The sequence below is a fragment of the Podarcis filfolensis genome (genome assembly GCF_964270895.1).
Source record: "Podarcis filfolensis genome assembly, chromosome: 5".
Classification (NCBI taxonomy): Eukaryota; Metazoa; Chordata; class Lepidosauria; order Squamata; family Lacertidae; genus Podarcis; species Podarcis filfolensis.
The window spans coordinates 74,846,797-74,863,148 of NC_139608.1; the positions used below are offsets into that span (position 1 = coordinate 74,846,797).

A 16,352-nucleotide genomic window follows, 5' to 3' on the forward strand; every position below is an offset into this window, starting at 1 on the left:
GACTGATTCAATTAACCGATAGCATCTCTTACCAACTTGCCAAACAATCTACTTGGGGTAAGTAGCAAGACAAGTAAACAGAGAGATATACGTATGTAATTACTTCTTGGAATTTTCCTCCTTGATTTATGTATCAGTCCAAGGTGAATACTTATAGATAGTGGCATAAGGAGGGTGGGTTTTAAAAACAACAACACAAAAACAACAACAACACCTTACATAAAAATGTCATTTTCTTCTTTTTATGACACTAGGATGCTCTGGAATAATTTACTGTATTTACCAAGATGTATAGAGAGTCCCGTGGGACACGGGTGGCACTGTGGGTTAAACCACAGAGCCTAGGGCTTTCCAATCAGAAGGTCGGCGGTTCGAATTCCTGCGATGGGGTGAGTTCCCGTTGCTCAGTCCCAGCTCCTGCCAACCTAGCAGTTCAAAAGCACGTCAAAGTGCAAGTAGATAAATAGGTACCGCTCCAGCGGGAAGGTAAATGGCGTTTCCATGCGCTGCTCTGGTTCGCCAGAAGTGGCTTAGTTATGCTGACCACATGACCCGGAAGCTGTACGCCGGCTCCCTCGGCCAATAAAGCAAGATGAGCGCCGCAACCCCAGAGTTGGTCATGACTGGACCCTTTACCCTTTACTTTTATAAAGAGTCCCACAAATATATCTTTCCCTATGAACTATATTTGTCTAATTGTTTTCTCCCACTTTAAAGAGCCATTAGTAACTTTGTGGCATCAGCCTAGCCATCCCATCAATCCCTGCCCTCATCTCACTCCTAATTGTATGCTTCGCAACCAACAACCCCTGCACAAAAGAAATGGACAAAACCTGCAAGGTTTGGATGCAAAGGGCCGAGAAATCATGTGCTCTCCTCCAACAGCTGCAAGCATCTCTTGGGCTCAAAAGATCTCCACTCCGAAACTACAATTGTTAGGGCTTCCTGGTAAGAGGGGGAAAACAATTCAACATGATTAAGGCAATAGTATAAAGACGCCTGTGCCCAAGCACATTTCATTTAACACAATAGCAACAGTGTGCTTGTGAAGTTAAACCATTTTCATAGCAATAAATATTGTAGCTTAAGCACTTGGAATATGTAGCAACTGAAGCATAAGAAGCATGCCTCAAGGGGAAAACCTATTCTTATACCTAGGATTACTTTGTGAGCACACATCACACAGTGGATCAGGCTGTATGCTTTCTGCATTTACTCGACAAGTGACCATCTTGAAGTACAGAGTGGTCCTAACTCTGTCCTGAGCTGGGTCTACACTGACCTGTTTAACGTTATTAGAACAATATTAGATGTATCTTTTTAAAACATCACAGGGCATACTTGTGAATTAAATTGTTGAGTTTTTTTTACCTTGGTTTCTTTCTGTTTCCCTGCTGCCGGTTTCTGGTTGCTCTGCAGTGCCTGTCACATTTTAATAATGGACGTTAAAAGCAGAACATAATGTGTCCATCTACATTATGAAAACCAATCCTTAACCCTTCCTTAATGTTATAAACCATGAGTGTAGATCAGCCTCTGGGGTTGTTCGGTTTGGCATAGTAGCATCAAAAGCCTTACGAGCTCCTACCAGTCTCTTTTTCTGTTTCTCTCTGTGTGTCTCTCTCACACACATTTTGCAATGCCAGTTTCAGGTTGCTGCAACAGAAGGGCCAAATTGAGATCTTCTCCAACAAATGGGCTGGCTTAGGGTGCAGCAGAACCTTGGCTGGCCCTATTCTGCTCCTAATTTTTAGACAGCAGCACAGTGACAACTTCAGCAGGTTCAATGCGACTATCCGTGGTGATGAAGCCATCCCCACCCCCCAGCTGGCTGGGCCCATTAGAGGAACACCTCCACTGCATCCTAAACACACCCACCCAGCAGTTGTGGATTGGGGGTTAGGATACCTCCTTTAGCTTCTGCTGCAGCTATGTTAGCAAAATGACCATAATAGTTCTTGAATATGATATTTCACCTCACTATGGGCCACTATTTATGACAGAGCAGCTGCAGCTCAAGCACGTTCAGCAATAATTTTCATCTACTTATGAGGTTGTGGGTAGTGATCAAACAACAGCAATACTGTAGCTTTTTTTTTTTTTTTGCTTCTGAACAACCAAGATAGGATCTCTTAGCCACAGCCTGGGTTTTGGTAACGTGGTTTAAAAATAAAGAGATAGTTTGGAGGTTTTGTTGGGTTTTGGTTAAAGATATTCCATAAAGTACATAATTACTCCACAATTGCTACTTAATAAATATGAGCATTTTTGCATTGTTGCATGTGCAATAGTAATTATATCCTAGATTGCATGACACACGTTTTCAGACATCTTCTAAAGTTGCTTTAGTGTTCAGGATTATGTCATGCCATGCATGTGCACTAAAACTTTGTTTGCTTCTCTTTAAATCTTACAGATGTTTTGCCTTAGCAGAAACTTTTAGACTGCAGCCAAACTTTCACTTTAGGTATGATTTTTGCAGCAACTATAATTTCACCTCCAAAGGAAGTGGCTTGGCACAGGGGATTGGTTAAGGGCCAAGTTAAGTGTTCTGAGAACTAACAGTCTGAAACCATTCACAGGGTCAGGCACTCTGGGTAAATGTCCCAATTCACTGTAGGCAAGCAGGTACCGCAAAGCAGCACTGATAATTCAGGCTTGTATTAATTCCCAGTAAACACACACACTTTGAGAAATGAAGTTTGGTATCGTGCCAGTTTATCTTTAATGCATTTTATTTCCAGCATTTAAAGCTAAGTATTTAGGAGTCTGAAGGGATTGAAATGTTATTCAATTAAGTTTTAGGGATCAAAGTGTTATTCAATTAATTGGTGTGATTAAACGATTAGTTGATAGATTGCATATTAAAGACTGAATGATTAATTGGAGTCAGCCATCTGGACTTTTAGACTGCTCTTACTAGAAACCTTTCCTGAATATCAGTTTGTACTGCAACCAATGCACAGTTGCAACGTACACTCAAATTACCTCTTTACTCGGGGCAGTTGCTATTTTTCTGGAACTTGTTCTTGCTAAATCACTGTCCTCACCTTGTCTTTCTGGACAGATTTTGGGAATGTTTTTTAGATATTTTATTGTTAAACCTCTTGAACCACAATCATGTGCATGTCTACTTAGAAGTAATCCCATTGAGTTCAGTGAGCTTTACTTGATGCTGTGGGTTAAACCTAGGGCTTGCCGATCTGAAGGTCGGCGGTTCAAATCCCCGCGACGGGGTGAGCTCCCGTTGCTTGCCCCTAGTTCCTGCCAACCTAGCAATTCGAAAGCACGTCAAAGTGCACGTAGATAAATAGGTACCACTCCGGCGGGAAGATAAATGGCGTTTCCGTGCGCTGCTCTGGTTTTCCAGAAGCGGCTCAGTCATGCTGGCCACATGACCCGGAAGCTGTACGCCGGCTCCCTTGGCCAATAAAGTGAGATGAGCGTCACAACCCCAGAGTCGGCCACGACTGAACCTAATGGTCAGGGGTCCTTTACCTTTTAAGTGTTGTATAGCAGGAGTAGGGAACCCCTTTCAGCCTCAGTACTGAATTTCTTTGTAGGCAACCTTCCAGGAGCCACATACCAGAGGTGTATGGAGCATAGCTGTCAGCTGTCAGAATTAAGGGAAGACGCAAGATCTACCCACTCTGGAAGAATGGCAAATGAAGTTGACTGACTTTATGGGATTGGCAGAAATGACTGGCAGAGTTCGTGACCAGGGAGAAGAGTCGGCAGAAGAATGGAAGAAATTCAAGGATTATTTACAAAAATATTGTAATATTAATGAATGTTGAATGATGCAGGATTGAAATTAATTGGTTTCTAGCTGTAATGGTAATAAGATTATGAAAAAATGGTCCCCTTTTTCTTGGTAAATAATCAAGAGCTTAAGATATAATAATATAAGAGGATGGTTAGAAAATAAGGGGTTTAATTGTAATGTTGGGAGATAAGGATTTGCTGGATAAACAATTCGAACTGGAATACAAGAAGGGGAGGTATGAGGAGGTCAGTGAAAGATGTTATTTAAAAATAAGTTTTGAACGTTATGTGTTTTGTGTTTTTTTTAAAGTTTTTTTTCTTTTTATTGTTTGTAAAAAATGGAAAATGCTAATAAAATATCTTATAAAAAAAAAAGAGGAAATTCCCTTATTCCGAATAGGATTCCTCGCAAGGAAAGGGAAAAGTTGACAGCTATGGTATGGAGCCAGAGGCAAAAAGTATGTGGAGCAATGTTATGCCGATATTAATATCGTGCAGCATGAAGCAATTGGATGCATAAAAGTTGACCCCTTTTGCAATAAAACTTGCCTAGGCCCGTAAATATTATTCAAAACTTTACTAACCAGAACTTCTCCAAAAAAGGTACAAAACACTCATTGATACATCCAGATAATTGCATAAAACATATGTTTATCCATGCATAGGTTCTTCTTAAATATATATAGCATAATTACCATTAGAGTAAAAATCAAATCTCTGTCTCTCGCATAGCTTGCATCCTGATTAAGGTTATGCAGTTCCTGGAGAGGAATCTTATCCATCCTTCTCTCACTGTACTTGGGGATAAAAGAAAAAGGGCAACTCCCTTCAAGGTGGCAAAGTTGCAATTGAATACCTCAATCACATGATCTAAGGTTAAACACTCAGGTGAAAACTAGCAGAGAACAGTTAATTATCAACTCAACTAGAAGCTTAGAGTTCTTTCTAGCTAAGTATACTCCAGTGGAATTTTCCAATGTTAAATTTTAGCAACATACATACAGGCATTCTGTGTTTCACTGTGCAATTAAACAATTATACTTAACAAATGTATGTGACTTTTATCTTTGTACAACAGGCTACATTCCAGAAATATAAAAATCAGAGGCCTCCCTTTTGTATACATGGCTCTCCATCCAGGTGAGCAGTTCAAGGATACATTCCATCTAGTCAAAAGCACTTGAGGAAGGTGCAGAGCAGACTAACGAGGGGTGTTTCCTCAGAAGAGAGTATGGGGGTCTGTGGTTCTTCTCCCCCTGGTATGTAGGATTGCAGCCTTCAGGTTACATATGCTTCAGGTTACATACGCTTCAGGTTACAGACTCCGCTAACCCAGAAAATAGTACCTCAGGTTAAGAACTTGGCTTCAGGATGAGAACAGAAATTGCGTGGTAGCGGTGCGGCAGCAGTGGGAGGCCCCATTAGCTAAAGTGGTGCTTCAGTTTAAGAACAGTTTCAGGTTAAGAACGGACCTCCGGAATGAATTAAGTACTTAACCAGAGGTACCACTGTATGTGAAATTAATTTTGATCCCAAAAGTCTCCTTAAATATTTTTCCCTGTACAAACAAACAAACCAACTTGATGCAAATATTTGGGAAATATTCACCGAAATTTTACTATATTACTATATCTGATCTCTATTTGTTTCTAGTATTAGATAACTGACAGTATTTGGAAGTTGGCATGTAATATTATTGATATCTGATAGAAGATATATACAAGCATTTAGTAGTTGGTAATTGTGGATAGTTATCCAGAAGGCTTTTCTTCTGTTCTTATGACAGTTATTAGCCTTCATGTCTTCTTCTTTGCTCTAGGTCAGGAATAGACAAACTCGGCCTTCCAGATGTTTTGGGACTACAACTCCCATCTTCCCTGACCACTGGTCCTGTTAGCTAGGGATGATGGGAGTTGGAAGGTGGAGTTTGCCTATGCCTGTTCTAAGTCTTTCAGATTAATCCCATACCTGTCTACTCAGAAGTAAGTCCTTCTTTGTTCAGTGGGGCTTACTTTTAATGCAGGAGATGTAGACTGACAAACTAAGGTACCTAAAATTTGATACAAAAATTTCACATTCCAAGTATGAAGTTTTGAATGAAAATTTTAAGAAAGATAAGATGGTAACATATACAAAGCTTCAGGGGTGGGGGCCTGGGGCAAGAAAATAAAGACTGGGCTCTACACAGAAGACGCCTATACTCCTGCTTTTTACTGACTGACTGCAACTGACAAAATGGAGAATGAGTGTGCCAGAAGATAAAGTTGGAGAGCTATGCACCAATGGCAACCCACAATGGGTTGCCATACATGGGTTCATCAACTATTTTTGATGGCAGGTTTCAAGCTGGGCAGGCCTGGTTTAAACTCTCCTGTCACAGGGACATCAGAAGCTGCCTTAGGCTGAGTCAGACCACTGCTCTAGCAGAGGGACTTCTTGGTAGTGGCACCCACTCTGTGGAACGCCCTCCCATCAGATGTCAAGGAAATAAACAACTATCTGACTTTTAGAAGACATCTGGAGGCAGCCCTGTTTTGGGAAGTTTTTAAATGTTTGATCTTTTATCATGTTTTTAATGTTCTGTTGGGAGCCACCCAAAGTGGCTGGGGAAACCGAGCCAGATGGGCGGGGTATAAATAATATATTATTATTATTATTATTATTATTATTATTATTATTATTATTATCTCAGTATCGTCCACACTGGCTGGCAGTGGCTCTTACCAGCCCTCCCTGGATCACAGGATTTATTTATGATTAAAAATGACAAAGCAGTATCCAAACAAACAAACCTGATGCAAATAATCCAAAAAAATGTTTTAAATATAAAGGGTTTAAAAGAGAGTGCTGTCCTTAAACTGTGAACACTTAAAGGCCTGAGAACCATGGTACATTTGAGTGTGTGTTGAGTCATTTCACTTGGATATAAGTAATTTGAGCACATCATTACTGAAGCAGCTGGGGGCTCGGTTGTCATGGTGACAAACACACAAAATTGTGTATAGTTTCACTGGATCCTGCAAAGCTTGTCAATTAGATGAGTGTTCTTGAAGATTTGAATGAAAACAGACACTTGTCACTTTCTGGCAGCGGCCTGAAATTATGCATTTGAAATATTTTTTGTGGATGTAAGGGTGCTTCAGCCGTTTAAGTTACTTTCCCTGAATGGATCTGACACAGTGGATTCCCCACCCACCCACCCCATGCCTTCCCTTAGAAAGGAAGAAATCACTCTTGTTGAGAGAAGCATAATTACTACAACCATGAATGATATTAACATTAGAGGTGTACATAAAAAAAAGGTAAAGGACCGTAGTCAGCACGAAATATTAGAATGTAGGTGTTGCTCTGGGTGAGCGTTCCGGATTCTCAATCATGCACCAAGTTAAGGATACTTTTTATTACTTTTAGAAACTGAACATCAGCATAACTAATAGTTTATCTTCTTCCCACAGTCTTACTGCTGAATCTGTTCCTTGAACATATGCATATTCAGGGGGGCTCTGCGATGATGGCATGTGTTTAGGATTCTGCCAATGAGCAGTCTAGGACTGTAGGTCCAGGCCTCAAAGCTCTCTTTGGACACTGAAGCAAAGATCATCCTCTGCTATTGGCAGGCAGCCTCTAGATTGGCCAAGTAAAATAAAAAGAGATTGGCCTTTCTCCCTTGCTTGTTCAGTAAAGCAACACCTCAGGTCTGCCAGTTTCCAGCAACTGACCTCAAGGGCCCTGTTTTGAATATTACATGTTCTACAACTTGGTTGGGAGGAAGATGTCTAAAATCCAAGTCTCCATGGTGGGACCGTGAACATCTATTTTCTGCTATTGATGACTGCTATTAGCTGAAATGCTGTCATTTAAGGAGCCAGTACATGATGCCAGAATAAAAGTCCAGGTTTCTCAATTAAACTGTCAAGCAAACAAGCAAGCAAGCAAGCAAGCAAGCAAGCAAGCAAGCAAGCAAGCGCCAACCTCTTACAGAACTTGCAGCCATTAACTTATCTCATACATACCTTCAGCTACTGGTGGTGATGCTCACCAGCACACAATGGAAGCTGTCATTTATTTCCTGCTCATTTTTAAAAGATCCAGTGTAATTTACAGGAATGAAAAGTTGGCAGTGAATGCCACAACTTTAGGGCAGCCCCTGAGAATGCTTCACTGTGCATTTTTCTGCAGGCATTATGTTCCGCAATGAAGATACTGACAACATGATGCACCCAAGGTTTGGTGGGTTCATGCTAGCCCATCCCTACGGAGCCAGGTTGTGTTAACCTCCAGCAAGCAGCTTGAATTTCAACAAGAAATTAAGGTACCTATGCAGTTGCCAAATCACTGGGTGGTGTTCAACTAACTTTTACTCAAAGCAGACCCACTGAAATTAATGAACCTCAGTTAGTAGTGTATTGTAACTTCAGTGGGTCCACTCTGAACAGGATTATATATATATTTCCCAAAAATTTTACTAATTTTCCACATTTATCACAAAAACAATACGACAATACACACAACAAACACTAAGCAATTCCATTCCTATTATTCCAAGTAGAAAGGCTTCTGGTTTCTTAATAAATGTATTTTTCAACATTTTTTTCAACTCATTATAAATCTTTTCCCAGAAGTCTTTCACCTTGGGACACATCCACCACACATGATAAAAGGTACCTTCTTTTTCTTTGCATTTCCAACATAGATTGTTATTTGTGTGGTAGATCTTTGCTAATTTTACTGGGGTTAAGTACCATCTATACATCATTTTTATAATATTTTCTTTTAATACAGTACATGCAATAAACTTAACCCCTCTCTTCCACAGCCTTTTCCAATCTTCAGACATTATATTGTGTCCAACATCTCTTGCCCATACTCTGAACAGGATTATAGCACCACATACAACCCATTGCTTTTATATGTTCCCTACAGCCTAGTGCCATGAGAAGGGTTGTTGTGGCAAATGTACACATTTTCATTTTTAAAAATGTAGTTTTGCCTAATATGCAGGCTCTTACAAAACAATGTCCCCAAATCTAATGCATTTATGTATGTTATTTTTGCTAATATATGCATTCCTATGCACATTTTACCCTGGTGTATGCATTTTTGTACATATTATGTGGCTCGGAAACTGCACTGCAACATTTGGAGAAATGCGAATTTCAGAAGATTGCTGGGTTTGGTTCATGCACTGTTTCAGAAAGTGCAGAATGGATAGTTTCATATGCAAACTTAATCAAATCTTGTCCCCATTCCTATCCCTGTCATAAATGGAAGTAATAGTACATGCCTGCAAATCCAAAATTGGTCTATACTTATCATTCATATTTTTAAAAGCACAGTCTTTAAAAGCACTAAAACAAGAGGGATTTTCACCTTCTGATTCAGGACTTGTGGCTGCAAACCTAGTGATTTATAAACAACCATGACAACACCACAAAAGTCACAGTGGAAATTCAAAACAAGACAATAATGAAGTCCAAGCTAGGGAAACACATTTGTTAGTTGGTTTATTCATGCATGTGCCTCTGATATGTTATTGATTGCAAAATGTTCCTCCCTAGAGCCTCTTCCACACCTCAGCGAAGTTGCTCATGAGTCATGGATCAAAGAAACGTAAGAAAGAACCGACAAGCAATAAGGCTCATATCACCACCAACATATAAATCAGTCAGCAGGAAAACAACAGTTCAGTCTGTGTCAATAACAGCACTTTAAGGAACGTGAAAATCACACATTATCACGGTGAGCGCTGAGGAAGCAAGCAGCATCAGAGAACGCTTCAGTGTTTTTCTACTAAAGACCTTGTTAGAGAGAGCACATGGAAATGAAGGAGCCAACTGCTAGGAATACAGCATTGCCTCCGCTCAGGTCACTTGCCACTGATTTTATTGCATATGAAAATGGTTTTAGTGCTGGCGATAAAAATGAGGGTGCTGCAGAGAGTTCAAGTGGCTTCAAGACACTCGGAGCTATCCCTGATTTCCTGCACGATAAGCAGAAAATTAAAGCAAAGACAGTAGCGTGGAAAGCTTGCCGCCCTGGTAGGTTTATTATCAGGACATGGGCTCTTGCTGAGAGAGCCTTCTCCCTGATGCAGTGTAAGGCAAGATGGATTAATTCAGTGGCATTATTCCTTGAGCTGGTTTTCCAGAAGTATGTTGGGGGTGGGTAGAGATAGATTGCTGTACAGTGGTACCTCGGGTTAAGTACTTAATTCGTTCCGGAGGTCCGTACTTAACCTGAAACTGTTTTTAACCTGAAGCACCACTTTAGCTAATGGGGCCTCCTACTGCTGCCGCGCTGCCGGAACACGATTTTTGTTCTCACCCTGAAACAAAGTTCTTAACCTGAAGCACTATTTCTGGGTTAGCGGAGTGTGTAACCTGAAGCGTATGTAACCTGAAGCGTATGTAACCTGAGGTACCACTGTACTAGGGATGTGCTTTAGCTCGGTGTAGGGGCTGAAAAATAACACCAGTTGTGGTGATTGTGGGGTCTCTTTCTACTCCTCCTGAGTCTACCAACAAAAATATCAGCAGCTCTTCTTCATTCACAACCTGGGCAGACAACAATTAAGGCCAGAGCGGACTTTTTTAAAAAATGCCACAATGCCTATTAAGTGTTTCCCCATATATGAAATTGGGTGATAGCCAATTCTGGAAAGCAGCTTGTCAATATGTTTTAGACTATTCCAGAACAGAGCTCTGCTTTGACCTTGAATAAGTGGCAGCTAAGGAATTGGTACTCCTGGATAGAAACCAGAAGGGACCTACAACTAATTAGAAACACAAAATTTCCCCCTTGGTACCCACTCTTGAGAAAAGGGATTTTAGAGCTAATTGTCTGACCAAACACTCACCAATTTCCTCAGGAAATGCCTTTATTGAGCTGTGTTTCCAAGTGATGCCCATAGCAGTCTTGGATGGTCAGTACGAGGTCCCATAATCTTTGCATTTGTGGGCAAACTCAGTTGGAAGACATGTTAGCCTGCCCTTATATAGAGATCCAAGAGATTTCTGTCTCAAACCTTTCTACACACAGGCAAACAGGCACCCCCCCCCCCCAGAAATGGTCCAGTTTCTTTTGAGTGACAATACTAGCTTCATAAGACACAGGGGAGCTTGTGCACTGGCTGCAAAATGGTGCTTCTGAGGTTTAATCTGAAATCAAGCTGGATTTGAGTTTGTTGACGTCTCTGGTAACTTCTCTCTCTTACATCATGTGTGTGCTTACTGAGCTTGGGGAAGAAGGCACAAAGCTCTGACAGGATTTTGGAGCCCTCCTGCCTCCTTCCCAAAGCCAAGCAAGTGCTTATCAGGCTTTGGGAAGGAGGTGTGAGTCCATGTCCCAATTTTTATCAGCAGAAAGTTGGGGGGGGCATGTGATACAATAATATTGGCCTTGCAGTAAGGCTATTTGGGTGTTATAACACCACTGATCTGAAGAGAAATGGGGAAGCTAATGTGCCCCTCGGAAGGCAGATTAATAGCTAGGCCAGGCATGGGCAAACTCTGGCCCTCCAGATGCTTGGGACTACAATTCCCATCATCCCTGACCACTGGTCCCGTTAGCTAGGGATGATAGGAATTGTAGTTCCAAACATCTGTAGGGCTGGAGTTTGCCTATGCCTCTGCTAGGATTTTGTTTCTAGGAAGTGTATGAGATAGCAGAGCCACGAAATTTAGAAGACACACGCACTGCTTCTTTTCCTTGCAAGTGAAATGCAACTTTTTAAAAATGCAAGCCTTGATTAGAAGTTGGTAGGTGGACAAGTGGACCAGTAAAATTACCTTGACAGCCACAGCCAGTGTATGGACTGCCTGTTTGTCCATCCCAAACTCTCAAACTCCGAATGGAGTCACTGTTCAGATGTCATGCTTTTTTCCATCTATAACCCCATTTATGCAGCATCAACCCACTCAGTTCTTTACTTCCCCACGCTATAGGATTCCACTCTATTCTTGATGGTATTTGAACATGTCCAGCAGTGACTGAATCTATTTCTGTGTGCGAAGACCATTTCAAAGGTCCATCTAATACAGAAAAAATAGTATCCCATTATATGTTTCATTCTGTTTTGCAGATGGAAAGCAGAGGTTTTTATTCCCAAAAGGAAAATATCTGGATTTGTTAATATTCAGTGCAGTTATTAAATACATTGGGTATATTGGAATATCAGCCACACTGGGTACGTGTTATGGGTAGGAATGGAAAAGAATTTTGCCTGAGCCTGATGCAAATATGGCTTTGCCTCATTTTGCATTCTTGTGATCAATGCAGGACTAAAATCTGTAGCTGTAATTGTTCTTTCCCTTCTGTGGCACAGGATTTTTTTTAAAAATTGCAATGGTAATTTAAGAAGTAATAGTAGTTTTCTTTTCTATACGTTCCTATACGTTCCATACTTCTGTGTTCACTTCCTGACTAGCCTGCCACTAGGATGCCAGTGTGCTTAGAAGAAAAGTGTTAAGCAAAATACCTAAACTCTTTGTGTGTGTCAAGTCTACCTAGGGTCCAGTCCCCCCCTGAGTTTTAGATCTTCCTGCCCCATCTTTAGTAGTGTGTTGCTAGATGTGTGGGGTATAAATCGTAAAATTATCATTATGGAATGGGAAGTCCCTATTTTCATCAGAGAAATGTTGGCAAGTATGCACTTGGGAACATAGGAAGCTGTCTTATGCCTTCAAACCATTGATCCCTCTAGCTCATTATGGTCTACTCTGGACTGGAAGTGGCTCTTTAGGGTTTCAGACACAGGATATTTCCAGTCCTACTTGAAGATGTTAGGAATTCTGCAATCTTCTGCATTTACTGTACCTCTGAGCTATGGCCCACATACAGGCCTTGATATAAGAACCCCTCAGACTTTCTACAAAAAAACATAGCTAAGAGGGGAAGTGTCCACACAGTCCACACAGAAAGATGCTATCTACTTATGGTAGAGTTGGGGAACCTGTGGCTCTCAGAATGTGACTGAACTCCAACTCTCATCAGCCAAAGTCCAAATTTACAGAAGCCGTCCCAGTTTTTGATTTGATCCCAGAAGGTCCCACTTTTCTTTCGGATATCCCTATTTTCATCAGAGAAATGTTGGAGACCCCAGAGCCAAGGAGATAAGTAATTATACAACCTGTAGAAGACATCTGAAGGCAGCCCTATATAGTTTTATTGTGCTTTGATATGCGTTGGAAGCTGTCCAGAGTATCATCATCATCATGGAATAGGAAGTCCCTATTTTCATCGGAGAAATGTTGGAGGGTATGCCAAAGGCCAGGGCATGGCCAACAGGAATTCTGGGAGCAGGACTGGTGTGTGCACCTCCTTCACACTTCAATCATACATGTGCACTTTGAACATCTGAAGGTTATTTGTATGATCCTGTAAGTCCTAAGGTTTAGGACACATGGTAGACTCTGGCTTCCAATAACAGGGGCAAGGTGTCCATGAGACTTGTTGCCTGAGTCAGAAGCCAAGGGTTAGCATGCTCAGTATTCCTTTGACAGTGAAGTCCATGGGCTAACAACTAATGCTTATTAACAGGGTAATATCAGACTGCATTTTCTCAAGCTATGTTCAATGCTAGGGACTGAAGTTTTACTACTGGTTTCTCTCTCTCTCTCTTTTTTGTTACAAGCGGCAAGAAATTGAAACATTCCACCCAGTCGCTGCTTAAACCTGGCTGTATGATGGGTGCTGTATCTGCAGCTAGTAATTCACTGCTAGATCTCACAGTTTTTCTTCTGAGTGCACTTCCCTGAGCTTTCTGTCATGCCCAACTATCAGTAATAGAAAAACCAGCAGTGCAAAATGTTTCAGAGACGGGAAACTCTGCAGAAAAACACACTGGCTAGGAGAGACCGCTTTTGGAAGAGTGTACGAGAAAATTTGCATTTGATTTGTCAAGATTGACAGGGTATTTTATACTAGTTATTATCACATACATATGATTTCATCATAATGAAATTCAAAATCTGCGACAGGCAGATGAAACTAGGATGCCTCTGCCAGTCAAGTGCTGTTAGTGCCTCTTGAGCCTCACAAAGCAGGCAAGATGGAATGTCACAAACACATTGGGTGCGTTTGTCTTCTCCTTTTATAACAGACAAAGCCTTTCTGTAGACTGTCTGAGACAAAGGTTCGGTTCATACATGATAGTGTGTTGGATCCAATGCTCCACTCATGGGGCACAGCTTGCTTTTCCTCTGCCTGTGCCCCCCAAACATTTGCTCCACTGAATAAGACCTTGAGGAGGTGCAGGAGAGAGGAGGGGAAGTTCCATTATATAATTAGAAGTCTGTTGTGCATGTGGAACAACAGTGTATCCAAGTGATTTTCTCAGGAGGATGCAAGGCTGCCATCATACCCATGACCAAAGGAACTATTTATGTGACCTGTGTGAGGGATCCATGTGTGGCCCTAATTGTTTCTGTTACAGTGGCAGCTCAACGTCCATCAGTGTCATGAGCCCTGTGACCCTGTCAGGCTCCAGTATGGCTTGGCAGGCTCAGACAGGAGTATGAGGAGGAACCGGGGGGGCAGGGAATTATGGGAGCGAGGATGGAGGTTCTCCCCTTTACCTGCAGAGTGAAGAGCTTCATTGGGTGGTGAGGAGCGCATCCATCAGGCTCTGGTCATGGCTGAGCATGAGGCCACAGAGGCCAAATGAGAGCAAGAGTCAGAAGGAGCTGCCACAACTTTGTCACCAAAGACTAGGTGCTACCTATGTAAATAGGAACAGACTCACCCACCCAGACAAAGTGTGTGTCTACAAACTTGACATTGGCAAGAGTGTTGCGGAAATCTGGTGTATCTCCATTGATTCCATCCAGTTTTGATCTTCTGTCCAGACCCGGAACTCTTGACTCCTAAGCCTCCTGCAGAGTCTGTAGCTATTACTTGTCTGGATAAAGACCTCTGTATTACTTGCATGTAAGAGCATCTCTCATTGTGGGAGATAGGGCAGCTAGTGTTCCTGAAGGTTTGGTGGCAGATGCAAGGCTCATGTGGAAGCCTGGGTTCATACCAATGTCACCTCCATAGCTCAACCATGACCACAGCTCTGCCATAAGTGGCAGAAGCACATGGAAATTCTTTGCTTTGACCGAACCAGAAACTGCAGGTGAGGGGTTCCATATTTCCTTGTTTAGAGCAGATGGGAAAGGGGGGGGGATGCTTTATTAGTCCATTTGTTTCATTACTCAGTCATCAGGATGGCATTCCCTTGGCTCTTGATTCAGAATTCATTTCCATGTTCCCTTTCAGTTTCATTTGCCATTGATTAGAAAAGGAGCCCCGGACAGAATTCTGCCAGCAATTCCATTCTCACTTTTCTTTTTAGAGGTCCCCATCTTGTAATTTAAAAAGTCTTTCAGAATTGAGACCGTTTGAAGGGCTCCTTCTTCTGATTTGGAGTGAAAGTGAAGCACTCCCCCTTTCTCACACTGTCACTGATCTTTGCAGGAAGCCAAAGTGCAGAGTGACATCCAAATGGAAAAATAGTTAAAAAGAAGAATAACCCACTATATTTGATGGAACAGAAAAGAGAAGATTTCCACCATGCTAAGGTGGAAAGAAATTTACAGTTTCACTGATAATGCTAGGAAAATAAATTGCCATCGGTGAAGTTTTTTAAAGCAGGTTGTTGGTGTTTTGTTTTGTTTTGTTTTTACTGTATCCCGCAAAGCTAGAGACGTGGGAGAAAGTGTGTTTTGCCTGCATTTCAATGCAGGTCTACCAAATTAGCATGTCCCAAAATAATGCATGAACTGAAATATAAATGTTTTTTGAAATTCACACTTCTCTGAAGTTTGTGGTACCATTCTCCAATCAAAACATTTCTACTAAAAAAAAGGATGCTAGAGAAAACTGTGCCTAAAGATGCATTTGTTTGCGAAGATAGCATATAAAAATGTGTATATAGGGAGAGATGCACACTGAAACGCTTATGGGTTTTCCTGGGAACTTTTCATAAACAAACAAATCATTCAACAAAGTAAACTGATGCAAAAAATGTGAACTGAATTGATGTTTGGGAAAAGGAGAAACATAAATTGTCAGGTTTACCTGTTTCTGCAGAAAACCTTGAAAGCAACAATGCGCATACGCATGCAGAGTGGCACATGCTACAGACAACTCCTCTGAATGTGGCTGGCATGGGCAAGAAAAGCCTAAAAAGAGGCAGTTAAAAATGATAAAAATTAACAGAAAAGAGAAACAGGGTAATCCTGTTGCTAATTTGAGTGAAAACCTGAGCTTGGGATACTCAGCTACATCCCCCCCCCCCCCGAATATATACTGAAATTGTAAGCTGAGCCAGTTTCAATAATGTATGTTCCCAATTAATTCTTTGCTTTCTTCCACAAATTCTAGGGGAGAAAATGGACAATTGGATCTGTTAGCAATGCAAATGAATGCAGAAAGAAAGTGTCAAGCTGACTTCCACAGGATTTCAAAGAGCTGTTTTACAACCGGACAGCATCGAGGGCATGCTAGTACGTCAGTCGTCTTGCTTATCGCAGAGCAAGTATTATACATGCCACTTAATGCTATCAAAGAAGTATTAATGGAAGTCAGGCCTCCCTGGCATCCTG

The 16,352-nt window shown here is 41.4% G+C and overlaps 1 protein-coding gene across 1 annotated transcript in view; it reads right to left on the reverse strand.

The window, feature by feature from the left end:
- Positions 1-855: 855 nt before the first annotated feature.
- Positions 856-16,352, reverse strand: part of LOC310762981 (uncharacterized protein) — a 104,558-nt gene continuing 89,061 nt past the window's right edge. Inside the window, exons 3-5 of the mRNA XM_083614899.1 lie at positions 4,461-4,562; positions 1,372-1,422; positions 856-945 (exon numbers count right to left, since the gene is read on the reverse strand). Of these exons, the coding sequence (XP_083471025.1) occupies positions 865-945; positions 1,372-1,422; positions 4,461-4,562 (234 nt within the window). The 3' untranslated portion in view covers positions 856-864. The remainder of the gene's footprint in view (positions 946-1,371; positions 1,423-4,460; positions 4,563-16,352) is intronic.